Source organism: Sturnira hondurensis, unplaced genomic scaffold (assembly GCF_014824575.4).
Source record: "Sturnira hondurensis isolate 20B ecotype Veracruz unplaced genomic scaffold, ASM1482457v3 Scaffold0008196, whole genome shotgun sequence".
In the NCBI taxonomy this organism is placed as follows: Eukaryota; Metazoa; Chordata; class Mammalia; order Chiroptera; family Phyllostomidae; genus Sturnira; species Sturnira hondurensis.
This window is the reverse complement of record NW_028080827.1, coordinates 12,766,539-12,779,919: the sequence shown is the minus strand read 5'-3', so window position 1 is coordinate 12,779,919 and position 13,381 is coordinate 12,766,539. Positions and strand designations below refer to the sequence as shown.

At 48.0% G+C, this 13,381-nt stretch overlaps 1 protein-coding gene across 1 annotated transcript in view; it reads left to right on the top strand.

Annotated features, from left to right (window-relative positions):
- Positions 1-13,381, top strand: part of MYO1E (myosin IE) — a 203,152-nt gene that overhangs the window by 177,175 nt on the left and 12,596 nt on the right. Inside the window, exons 23-26 of the mRNA XM_037054008.1 lie at positions 2,116-2,262; positions 3,715-3,872; positions 5,771-5,863; positions 8,322-8,523. Coding sequence (XP_036909903.1) covers positions 2,116-2,262; positions 3,715-3,872; positions 5,771-5,863; positions 8,322-8,523 — 600 coding nt within the window. The remainder of the gene's footprint in view (positions 1-2,115; positions 2,263-3,714; positions 3,873-5,770; positions 5,864-8,321; positions 8,524-13,381) is intronic.

Here is a 13,381-nt window from a genome sequence, read left to right as displayed (position 1 = left end):
TTGCAGTTAAATGTAACCATGTGACACAATACTGGCCACTGGGGTGTGAGGAGACGGGATTGTACCACTTCCTGGCTTTGTCTGTAAAGGGAAGGAGTGGATAACTGGCTCCCTGGCACTGTAGAACTGTCACATTGGCCCTGAATGTTGTTGTTTTTTTGCACATGTTATTGAGTGACAGATAAAAAAAGTTACGTTGTTTAAACCACTGATCATCAGGGTCTTCACCACAACAGAAAAACCTGTATCCTAACTACCACAAGAGTATGCAGGAAGCCTAGTTGCAATGGAGGGATGTCTGAAAACAAACTCTTAAGGTAATAATGATGACCAGGTGCTCCACCAAAGGGCCATTATAAGTCCAAAAATACTTGCAGAGTGTTCTGGCTTCGTGGCTGTGAGGGGCCAGCTCCTTTTCCCCTGGTGGGGCTATCTTGTTGCTAGTTTACCCCAGTCTTCCCTGAGGTTTGTTTACACTGCCATTATGAGCCTTTGAATTCCAACTGTGTGTGGTCCTACCATAGTCCTTTTTTCTCCTGTGGATGACCAAACCCCTCCTGTAGGAAGACGGCGGGGGGGGGGGNCGGCGCGGGGGGGGGGGGGGGGGGGGGGGGGGGGGGGGGGATGCGGTTTCAGGGAAACTATGGCTACCACTACTGGCTTGATCAGGTTCAAGTCCTTAGCTCCCTGGCTCAGTGCAGAGGGAGAAGGTTCCTAAGAAGCCTAGGATCATTCAACAAGGCTTTCTCTGCCCAAGGAAGACCTCTGGTGCCATGGACTGCCCACCCCAACCTTGTATGTATTCATGGAACTGAACAGAGAGATTGCAGGAGTTGCAGTTTAAATGCATCAGATATTACGTGGGAGAAGAATCCCTCATCTCAAAGACTCTCCACACCCAATTCCTTCCTACTGACCTCACCGTCTGGCTTTGTCACAGCACAGTGGTACTACTGGTGCAGTGGGACCAGGGGCTGCGAGAGCAGGGCACAGCTCCTGTGTGGTTCGGCTCGGCTCTGGTTACTAAAAAGATGTGTTGTTGGCGTTGCCTGCATGTGGAGGGGTTACAATCTACCGAGGTCAATTCGTCAAAGAGAGTTCACTTAATATGCTTTTCATACCTGAAAAAACACTTAACCAGGTCTACTGAAATGTGGCTTAGAGAGTTGTCTTAGATATTTGACAGTGGTGCTTGGATGTAATTGCAAACCTATGCATGATGAAACATTTGGGGTGGTAGCCTCCTTCAACTAGGCTATCTACCCAGCTAGGGAATAAAGATTCTCAGTGTGTGTTGTAGATTTCAGTTATAGATTTCCACAAAGTCTAGCTGGGCCAGGAGATGGAGCTGTGTGCAATCAGTTCCCCGCTGCCTTTGGGCATTTTCCCCAGGATTGGCGCTGCCTTCGCCTCTTCTTTCCATCCTCCCCCACAGGCATGAGTTTGCCCCCAGCCATCCCCTGTCCAGACATGCAGTTGCCCCAAGGATGTGTTCTCCCCACATCCCACGAAATTTTTGAGCTCAAACGTGGTGACCGTGCTTGCTCGTCGTTCGTGCACCTGTTTGGCGTGCCCACTCAGCAGCCTTGGGCACACGGAAGCTGAGCACCGGATACTCAGAGGTTCCTCATAATGAGCACGTGTGAAGCCCAGGATGTCGGCTTCCCGTTTGAGGACCCAGTTTACACTTCTGCGAAGTGGGATTTATTACAGTGGCTGGAGCCATGTCATCTGTTTAACCTGGAACTTACATGGAATTGTTCATTTTCAGCCACGTTCTACTCATAGCATGCCAGATTTCTATGATCTTAACATAGAAGTTGGACTTGAAAATGGATTTTTAAAAAAATACAGACTAACTCATCCTGAAATTCCTGATTTTAAAAGTCACATGGGAGAAGTGTTATTGTGTATGCCTTTGGTGAGCTATGAACTTTCTTCACAAGCAGGTTTCAGTGACTTTATTGTGTGATTCGTTGCTGTGTTTTGTCATAAAGATTATTGCAGAAACACTATAGAAACCTAATGCTGTCTTACAGAATTTTTAAAAATGAGTGAAAAAGCGATGGAATAAATGAAAGTACAACTTTTGTTATCTTTCTAATTTCTTTGCAGTACTATGCAAGATGACATTTTTGTTCTTCATGAGCAAGAGTATGACAGTTTGCTTGAATCCATCTTCAAAACTGAATTCTTAAGCCTCTTAGCAAAGCGTTACGAGGAGAAAACCCAGAAGCAACTACCTCTGAAATTTAGCAATACGTAAGTTGGGATCTGGGGCCCGCACTTCAAAACTAGGGTGACCTTGCACCTCCGTGCTGGGGTCCAGGCTGAGAGGAGGAGAAGCCTGTGGGGTGGGGCCTGGCTGCCTTAGCTTCTTCCCATGGAATCTCTGGGCTGCAGAATCCGGTCCGGGTGGTTGTCACACACTTTTAAAAGGTCACTTTGGCATTTCTGTGAAACAATGACTTCATCAAATGGTGTATTTTATCATTTGGACAAAGGTCACCAAAGTGAGGCAGGGGAGGCAGAATTTTCTTCATTACCAGTAAGAGAGTAGCCAGAAGGAGAGTGAGACTGGGAGGAGAAGAAAGTGAATGGAGTGGGGGCTTCAGTTCCCAAAGTCACACCGAATAAAAACCTGTGCGTGGGGACGTGCGGGGCACAGGTGGCCAGTGCCCTGGGTCTCGGCTCTCCTTGTTCTGCTTTAACAGCATGGTCTCGTGGACCAGACACCAGTGCACTGTCAAGCTTCTGAGTTGCTTTTTTTCTCCTTAAATTTTCATCTATAATGTGGAGATAGTTTCCATCTCCTCCTACCTACAAGAGTGAGGCCACAGGAGAGCCATGTTCCCTCCACGAGGGAAACTCGCCCCGAGGAATGCTGCTGCGTTGCATTGACTTGGATACAGGGGGCGCTGTGCGGACCCATCGCCGCTCTTCAAGGAACAGCTCAGCTGTTAGTACCAGGAGCAGTAGTTTTGTCTGGAGATTTGTAATAAGGGAATAATAATAATATAAAAAGAAGACTACCAAGAGCCAAGCCACTCAATAGAGTAATAAGTAGCTACTTAAAATATGCTTTTCCATTCTGACAACATGAAGAAATATAAGTTAAAAAAGCAGAATATGAAATTGAATTAGGCATATAGGAAGTATAAAGAATAAAATCTGGCTGGGGAGATTTGGAATTGTAAGTAAACCCCCCTATTGGTTGGACTTTGGTTGCTACCTGTTGTCTTTTTCCCTTCCCCGGGTGGCGGGATGGTGACGGAATAAAGCTTAGTTAAATAATGACCACATTCTGCTGAGGAGACACAAGTTAACATGCGTCTGACATCTCTCAGCCCTCCGCACACAGACCCAGGGAAATGAGGGAGAGGCATGGGGACACACTAGAGCAGGTGTGGCCAGGTGTGGTCCCCTTCCTGCTGTCCCCCAGGGAGTCCCACCTGAGTCCACCTGCAGAGTGACATTGGCACCTGTCATGGGGTACCTCCCTCACCACCTGGTGTCTCATTGGTGCTGGGCCCCAAATGCTTCTGCCTTTGGTCACAGGGCTCCCCTTACTGGTGTGCCACACCTGTGGCTTCACACTCCTCAGGGCCCTGGGCTGCGGTAGATTGCCTGGTCTTATCTCCTTTCTACAGAGGGCTTGGCTACCGGTAGAACTCCGTTCTGACTTGTTAACTCCAAGAAACATATTTGTTGCAGGCTTGAAGTCAAGTTGAAAAAAGAGAACTGGGGTCCCTGGAGTGCCGGGGGCTCACGGCAGGTGCAGTTCCACCAAGGCTTCGGTGACCTGGCCATCCTCAAGCCCAGTAACAAAGTGCTGCAGGTCAGCATCGGACCTGGGCTGCCCAAGAACTCCCGTAAGTGTCTGGCAGCCCCTGTGCGGAACCAGGGCTGGGCTCCCGGGCTGTTCCGGCCTGGCCTCCCCTCACCCTGCTGCGCACCATCCTTCTCATTGCCTGCTCTTGACACTGCACAGATCTGCAGGGCACAGCACCAGGACCTGTCTGCCTCCTTTGGCTGCATTTCCTTCAGATTCAAACGTTTCCAACTAAACCAGCCTTGAGGCAAATGCACATTAAGCCTTTCTGAATAATCTCGTAGTAGGTCTGGTATTCCTGATGCCACAGTGTTAAGTGGGTTCAAAACAAATCAGTTCGTTAGCTTTCAATTTCCCAGCCTTTTCCAGTCAGATCTTGTCAACCATGCAAAACTTATCCTTCCCGTCAGTTTTAAAGAAATTGGCTCTGTTTACCAACCCTCTGGTGGATTCACCAGGTGGCTGTGCACCACATCCAGCACCTTCCCCTTCCTTTACAGCGTGTCGTTAGACGCGTCACCAACATACCCCAGTCTGCCTCCTTTGCTGGCCTTCAAGTCCTTTTTTATTTTTAAGTGATATTTATAAAGTGGTATTTACAACAGACAACAGAGTAATCATATATGCTACATGTGTAGATGTCTGTGTAAAACCGGTGCATGGGCACGGTCGGTGACGAGGATGCTGGTATAAAACGGGCCTTTGTGAAGTCTGCAGAGATGTGCAGTGGCGTGCGCCTTGGCGTACTAACAGAGTACAGATAAACAGCCAATCAGAAAATGCTGGTGTATGTCTGTGCAGTACTCAGTACTTGTAGGAACAGACAGCATATTTAGGGGGGATTTGTGAAGATGCTTTTCAACAAAAGAATTCTTTACAGAGAGGTAGACAGAGTTGAGGGAACAGAGTGGACACCAGGGACAAAGAACAGCAGGACACTGTCGTTACCCCTGAGCCTGAAGGGACAGAAGGAAGAAAGAGTTGGGTTGAAGGAAGCAGCGGGGTAGATACCCTAACTTCTCCCTCCTCTGGCCTCCAGTCTCCTGCCAGGTTACAGAGCATGGGGAGAGGGGCTGCAGACAATTAGCAGGGGGTGAGTGAGCAGTGTTCAGTGGGCCCCTCGAGCAGAACACTGTCTCAGTGTCTCATATGGTAAGACACTGAGACCCAGTTCCTTTGCTTTGTGCTATTCAGCCTCCTTACTTCCTGCTCTTCTTCTTGTTATGAGGAATCCCCCCCCCCCCCGTCTTCCAGCTGGTGTGACCCCACCTCCCTTTACATCCCGCTTGAGTCCTTCTTCGCTGCTTTGCTCTCCCATACACAGGCCTCATCCAGCTTCATGTGGCCCTGCCGGCCCAGCCCTACTTCTGGCCCGTGGTACTGTTCCATGCAGCACTAGTTCGTTTTCCAATTCTTTAGGTCTCTCTCCAGGGCCCATGTCCGCCCCTATCCTTCATGGCCGCTGCATTTAATCAGAAGACTGTAGAACACAAACTCTCGCATGAAAGGCTCTTGACATAAGCAGATGTCCAGTCAGCACTGAAATGTGCTTCGTGCCAGTGACCTTGGCCTGCGGCGCTTGTATGTTCAGTTCCTGTGGTGTGTTCAGAACGTGGGGGCAAATATTAAAATGTCCCATCTCTCTCTTGAAAGTCTGCACAAACTTTTAAGAAACATCTATGTAAGAATTTTTAATACCTCTTTGTACAGTTATTATCTGTGACATTTCAAAACTGTGCCTCCATCCACATAACCTCCAACCTCCTCCTGTCAGGCAACTGGAACAGAATTGCCTTCACATGTCTCTTCTGTGCAACCAGCCTCCTGCAGATCTGGGTTTGAAATGTCTCACAAGTTTTGCATACGCAAAATACCATCAGAAGCCATAAAACCAACTGGTAGCACTGATTGTAACTTTGTCTTGCTTGTTTATCTCAGGTCCTACCAGAAGGAACACCGTTCAACACAGAGGTTATTCCAGCAGCACTCACAATCCCAACTACCCAGTGAGAGCCGCCCCTCCCCCACCAGGTAAGCCAAGCACGCTCCGGACTGGGGCCGTTAACCTGAACCCATCACTTGTAAATATATTTGGGAAGAAACCCATTGGCAAGTCAGTGCACACGTGTTAGCCGGCCATGAGCCATTTCATGTGTCCCAACACAATGTCGAAGCTCGTGACCCTGAAACCCAGGGACAGTACGAGCTAGTGAGACTCAACTGTGTCTGAGTCAGTGACCTGGATTTCGTTGCCTAGCATGACTCCTCCCTTCAGAAAGGCTCCCTCCGGTCGGTGAGAGACAGGGCTTCCTCGTCCTGGACGACCGGGAGGGCGTCGGAGTTAGGTTGTAGGGTGCTGCCTTTGTAGAAATGGGGATTTACCAGGTATGACCTCACCACCATTTCCAAGTTCCAGCCAAATACCATGATAGTGTTTTGCAGCTGGTTTGTAGCTTAATAAAATAAGTTGAAAATATTTGTTCATAGTCAAATAAGCTCTAGGAGAACTGCTCCAACTAAAGTAATATGAGATACAAACTTGATTAAAATTTTATTTTATTTTTTGATACAAAACTGTTTTGATCTTATGTTTCATGTTTATCATTTTTATGATGAAAATATAATATGCAGATCAAAAACATACAAACCCAAATAAATATAAGACTTTCTGCCCTTAGTAATATGTTTAGCGTTTGAAGGGCGCTCTCAAAATCCACAGACGTATTGATTTCTCCATCACTCACCAAGTTCGGTTAATAAACGTCTGCCCCTACAATGCTTGATGTTAATAAGTTTGGGATTCTAGGTCTGTGAGGAACATCTTAGGGCCACACTACACTGAGATTGTCTTAGACAAGAGACTCTTATTTGTAGCAGTGTTGGAGATAAGCAGTAAAAAGCATTTCTTTTGTTCCCTATGCTAAAATATGGATGCTGTGCCTAGCAGTGAGAAAGCAAATCTCATCTCTTGAAGTTTCCCCTGCCTGGCCAGCTGTCCCTCCTCCCCCCTGCCTTTATGCTTGAAGAAAATGCAAGCACAAAGTAACCTGAGAGAGCCAGTGTGGTACTGCGTTAATAAATGTGCCAGCCCTTGTGCAAAATCCTGGCCAGACCACCTGGAAAGCTCCTTTGCCTCACCTCAGACCAAATATCTGACCTTGAACATGGCACCCATCCACTCTACATGACAGTTTCTTCATCACTAGAACGAGGCAGTTGGGCCCAAACCTCTCAGCTCAGCACTTCTTACACCATCCGTGGGGAATGACCTGCGCTGTTGCTCCTCTTTTGTCTTAATCTTCAATCCACCACACGCCGTACTTCTTGAAGGTGAAATAAAAAGTAAGAGAAGAATGGAATTTTAAATGCATGCAAAACAAGCCAACATTTCTTATTACGTTTAACAAATATTAAATATATCTATGAAACTGCTTTGCACATTTCTAAATGCTTGTTCTTAGTTTCTGAATAAATGGCAGGCGAATGGGTGGCAAGCAGCACAGGGAAGCCTAGCCCTGGACCACCCCACCCTGTGGGCAGCACATCCCGAGAGCTCATTGCCTGTCTCCTTGGCAGCCTTGGCAGCAGTTGGGGGTCTCACCAAGCTCTCTGTTTCTTTAATGAAGAAATTGACACTCTGAAAGTTTATGTATCTAGTTCAAGGTCAACACAGCAATCAGAGGCAGAGCCAAAACTGAACCCCTAGTCCCTCTTATAAACAGATCATCCCACTGGTACCAAACAGTTTCTCCCTTAATTCAGTTGGAGGAGACTGCAGGGGTTTCACCGAAGTGTGCCCTGAGGAGTCTTGTTCTTCACTGTTACTGATCTGTCAGTGGGAGAGGAGATACAGGCTTCTTCTTACCCAGCTCGGAATGGCCTTTCGGCCAAGGCCCACGGTTTGGAGCCCGCCACCACCGTCCCTTACCAGATAATGTGATCCCGACTGGAACAGTTGTTGGCTAAGAGAGCTTGCTCTGTCGGGACCGATCCAAGCTGCAGCCCCGTGTCCCCTGCCTGAGTGGGTGCTCCCTCCACCGCTCAGAACGGGCTCCCGCAGAGGACGCCCAAGACTGGTCCTTTGGAAATGGATGTCCAGCTGTTTAAACGGCTGCCTGCCAGCCATCTTGAGTCACAGCCTTGTAATTTTTCTTAGACCCAAGAAGGTGCCTGCCTCCCTTGAGAGGTGGTTTCAAGCTTACCTTTTCTTGACCGGGCTTCAAACGCCTGAACATCTGGTGATTCTACTGTCAGATTCAGCCAGCACGTGCGAGTGTGTGCCAGGAGCTTGCTGGGCAGTGTACGATGGATTAGCGATTTCTCACATTCATTGTGTTAGCCATTACACCCTCCATCTTTTCACATGGGGAAACTGAGGCCTGGAGAAGTTAAAATAGTTGCTCTTGGTTAATAAATGCAAGAAACTTAAAGAGCCTTTTGGTAAAGGATCATAAAATCGGAGCTTTGTTCTGTCCTCTTGTCCTCCTAGGGTACCATCAAAATGGCGTCATCAAAAACCAGTTTGTGCCACATCCCCACGCTCCTGGAAATGTGAGGTCAAATCAGAAAAGCCTGTACACCTCCATGGCCCGCCCCCCGTTGCCACGACAACAGTCCACAGGCTCGGACCGCATGTCACAGACTCCGGAGAGCTTGGATTTCCTCAAGGTCCCAGACCAGGGTGCTGCGGGGTAAGATTCCCCCCTTTCGTGACCTCCATCTCAGTCAGTCACACCAGGGTTCACAGACCTCCTTGGGCTGGCTCTGCATGACACCAAAGTTCAGCTTTCCACCCACGTATTGTAACCCAAGACCCAGTGCCGTGAGCCTTGCTTGGCATTTCTCAAAGTACAGCCAGCGTGATAGCACACAACTGGTTCTCCAGAGAGGGCTCCTCTTAGAAACACCAAAAGATGGGTCCCCTGCAGCCCTGAGGTTGAACTGCACGGTGACCTTTTTCGCTCTCAGGCGTGGCTGAGGAATAATGAGGTTTTATGTTTTCTGGCTGTGTCTGCAGTTGTGTAAATACACTAGCTCAGAGAGTCACTAGGCACACGGAGAGTGACATCCCTGAACTTTCTGAGATGTAGACATTTGTTTATGAATATAGATCTTTAAGGCTTTAAAATGAGCGCTTTTCTGGTTTTCTAGAACAGAGGTGGGAAGAGTAGTTAAAAGAAACCTAGGCTTTTTCAGTAGAGGAAGTGGAGGTTCCTGAAACTCTGTGTAGATATTCAAAAAGTTATCACTGCAGAGGGGGTCAGGTGCATCCTTTGCTGTGACCAGGCTTGTAACTGGGGCTGACCGGCTGCGAGACAATGAGTGAACTGTGCCAGGAGGTAGGCGTTGGAAGCAGTTTTAGAAAATCATTCTGGTACCTCCTGACAGGTGTGTCTCAGTTAGTGGAGCATCATCCTAAGTGTAAGGTCGCCAGGCAGGGCGTACCCCTGGGTTGCAGGTTCGGTCCCCAGTCGGGATATGTACGAGAGGCAATCAACTGATGTTTCTCTCCCTCTCTTTCTCCCTCCCTTCTCCTCTCTGAAAAATAAATAAAATCTGTAAATTTAAAAAGAAAACATTCTGGTAGCCGTAGGATGTAAGGAGAGCCTTGTCCCTAGAACTGTTCAGGCACAGGGGAGATGGAAGTCACCAGACAGAGATGTTGTAGAGCGATGTCATCAAATGGCAGAGAAAGATGAGAACCCCATTTCAGCCTTTATTACTTATCTAGTGTTGAGCCTGCTGCTTCCCCACTCCAGGCTTCATTTTCCTCATCTGTACCCTGATGTGATGCCACCTAGCTTACACAGTTGGTGGGAGGACTAGAGATTATGCATAAATACCCAGTGTGGCCCTGGGCATGTAGTAGGCCACTCAGTCAACTGCAGTTCGATTACAGTGGTGGTGATGATAGTGATGAGGCTACAACCATCATGATGTGACTAACCACCTTCCAACTCTGCATGATTCTCAGTGGTGGATTAGTGCTTTCTGCTGAACCCACTCTCCCCCTCTCTCATGCCCTCCTCCATTTCCATTCTGTCTGTGTCTCTAGAATGATGAGGATGCTTCTATTAGGGTCAGGAGACCTGTGTACAAAACAGAGCCGTGCTGGGAGAGAAACGACTGCTCCTCCTGGCCATCACCACTCACCTTCATGCCCCACCTTGTCAGCTTCCTTCCAAAGACTACAAAGCCCTTAGGAACTTACTTTCTTTTTCTTTTTAAAAGATTTTATTTATTTACATTGTAGAGGGGGGAGGGAGAAAGAGAAGTAGAGAAACATCGATGTGTGGGAGATACATCAGTATGTTACCTCTCGCACGCCCCAAACTGGGAACCTGGCCCACAACCCACGCACGTGCCGTGACTGGGAATCAAACTACCACCTTTTTGTTCTCAGGTCAGCACTGAATCCACTGAGACACACCAGCCCGGGGGGAACTTTTGTAGTCTCTTCTGGTGCTCATGTTTCCCTGGCAAGTCTTACCTCATTTGAGCTACAGATATGAAAGCACCTTAGTTTCATACAGATGGCCATCGGTGGAGTGGACTCCACCCTTTATTAGAGCTCTCTGTCCAGGCCCCACCCCTGCTCTTGTATGACTGGCCGTGTTCCATCAGTGCCAATGGGCACGGTCTACCTGAGCTGCCTGGTCCACAGCAGTAGTGCTCGACCTGCAGTGAGCACCAGCGTCCCTGGGGAGCGTACTGCCCGCTTCCACAGTTTTGGGTTCAGTAGGTCTGCGGTGGAAGATGCTGCTGAACCTGGGACCGTATTTTGAAAACCACTGGTCTAAAGTCTGATTGCTAAAGCCAGGGAGGGTTCTGTGTAAAAGTGAATCGAAAGAGTGGTGTTGAGGCAACTGGATCACTCCATAATCCAGACACACACTATTCAGATGAATGGACATCACTAGAATCATCGAACAACCCTTCCCAGGCCCAGTTGCATGTCCCAGGGAAGGCAGGGGATTAAAATCAATGAATAAAACGCACCAAATCTCTTAGCTCTGTCTGCTAGCTTCCTCCTTGCTTTGGCTTGGCAAGCAAAACCGTCTTTCCAGCCTGCTTTTGCAACTTGCAGACTTGCACACCAGCCAGCTGGGAGCATCTGTCAGCCAAAAGCAGGCAATTTAGGAACACTGTGTCTTAACCGAGGCTGCTCCCTTCCAGCCCTCAGCTCTGTAGTTCCCTGTTTAAGCCTATCACTCCCTTCGCCCCCTTCAGACTAAGGACCAGGCACACGTGATGTTGTTGTGGCGATGGCTGTGAGGCTGGAAGGAGAGGGCAGGGCATATTCACAGCTGTCCTCCAGGCAGTACATTTTCCTGATGGTTGTGTAAAACTCATGATCGTATTAGGCACACTGAGTGGTAGCAGCAAGCAGCTGAGCCAGTCTCCTGGCTGGTTGCGGCTCTGTAGGTTGTGCATCATCCCACAAACAGAAAGGTCGTGGGTTCGGTTCTGGTCAGGGTACATACCTGGGTTGTGGGCTGGGTTCCCGGTTGGGGATGTGCAAGAGGCGGCAGATCAGTGTTTTCTCTCGCACATCAATGTTTCTCTCTCTCTTTCTCCCTCCCTTTCTCTCTCTCTAAAAATAAATAAATAAAAATCTTTTTAAAAAAAGGAATTTTACTCTGGTCCAAGGCCTAAGCTTTCTCTTAGTATTAATTTCTGAAAACACATAAAAGCAAAAATGAAACTAATTTCTAATGTGGCCAGAGACCTTAGACGTGCATTTCAGGAGCCCCGTGGTACCCTGCACTCAGTAGCTCCTCTTTGCCAAGAACACATGGATGGCTTTGTTCCACAGGAGGTTGCTGCAGCCAGCAGGGAGCTTTGGGATCCCAAGCTTGTGCCTTTCCAGAAACACAAGTTTGTGTATATATATCATGGTTCCAAAAAGTGACCTTGAATTTGCCAATCTAGAAAAACGCAATTGCCAGTCTTTCTTTCCTCAGGCTTTCACACCCTCGGGTTTATCTTTCTTTCCCCCGCTCCATCCCCAGTGTACGTTTCTTTACAGACATATTGGGCATAAGCCATCATTTCTTTTGGATCATGTAATGTGATGAAATCAAGTGGTGTAATTAGCACCTCAAGTTAATTCAGGAAAGTCTTCGTCAGTGTATTTTAGGTTCAGTCAAGGTTTTTTTGGTGAGAACATGAAGTCTTCACTGCATTAATTACTGTCCCATCTGCATCCTTTACCCTTGTCTTGTCACATGTGTGTCATGGTCACTCTTCTTCTCATTGTCATTGTCATCACCATCCAAGAAAACTCAGAGAGATGTAGAGGGATCGCTACTTTGTGGTCCTTGAGCGTCCCTTTTGAGAAGCCTGATGCAGGGAGAGGTCTTTGCCGATTCCCAGGGAAAGAGGGCAGGTTAAGCAAGAACGATGTAAGCAGTTCATCCATCAGCCTTTGCTCTGCTTGGTAGGAGCACTGGGCGTGCCTGTCAGGCGTGCTCTGTATTTTCCCTCCAGTAACTGAGGTGCATGTAATCCACCTGCACTTCATTACCGGGTGTGTCAAAGCCCACACCGGAGATGCCTTTCTGTTGGCCTTTCGAATCCTGTGGTCCATTTCCTGCGAGGACAACTTCAGAAAAAATGTCAGGAGACTCCAGAGGTCAATGCAGCTTGCGGTTGGACAAACAGGAAAGTGTTGGGAGTGCTCAGTGGTAGGGCTCCTGGCTGCGCCACAAAGGCAGGATCGATAGAGGAGCTGAAATGCTGCCTGGGTGTCTCTTGACAAGAATCTCCTAATGGAGCCATATTTTCGAGGGGTTTAAAACTTCCAAGTGTCCAATAGCAATATTTCTCGACCCATGAGCTACAGGAGCAGCAGCCGTCTCCTGGCCCAAGCAGACGCAAAGCTCAGGAATTCCTGGCGTCCGCTCCCACGTTTCCAGTGATGTTTATAGATTCAACCTTTTGGAACGGACCGTATTTTAAAGAGCCAGAGAAATGAAATGCCGTTATTTTCCTTCTTGGAATTTCAAGGCATAAATTTCACATCTGCGGAACAGAGAAGTGATATCTGGAAGCGCAGTCCCAGCTGACCCTGGAAGAAACTAGGTGCACCCCCATCCCCAGGGCGTGGCAGCTGCAGAGGAGGCCGTAGAAGGTGGCCTGCTGCAGGCACTGGCTGTGAGTCCTGGTTCCTGTGTTTGTTTCTTCGTTGAGTCATCCATTGGATATTTCCTGTGCCTTCTCTGTGCCACTCACTGGGCACATGGATCATTTCACTCATTACCCCTGTGCTGCCTCACATTTGTCAGTCTTCCTACAGCTTGGTGTCTGCACATATAACATAGGAATAGTAGTAATAATAATAATAATGTAATTTTAAAGCCCACTCGTAGGGTTTCTTGGAGGTAAAATAAGGGTTTTATAAATGATAAAGCAACTATGCAGTTTGAACATGTATTTGTATTTGTTTTACAACTCTTATTCATGTGCTTTGGTCTCACGGGGAAATAGGAAGATTCTACTGGGTTGAAAAGTCCATGTCCCCTGGCCCAGTGGCTTCCCTTCCCTTAC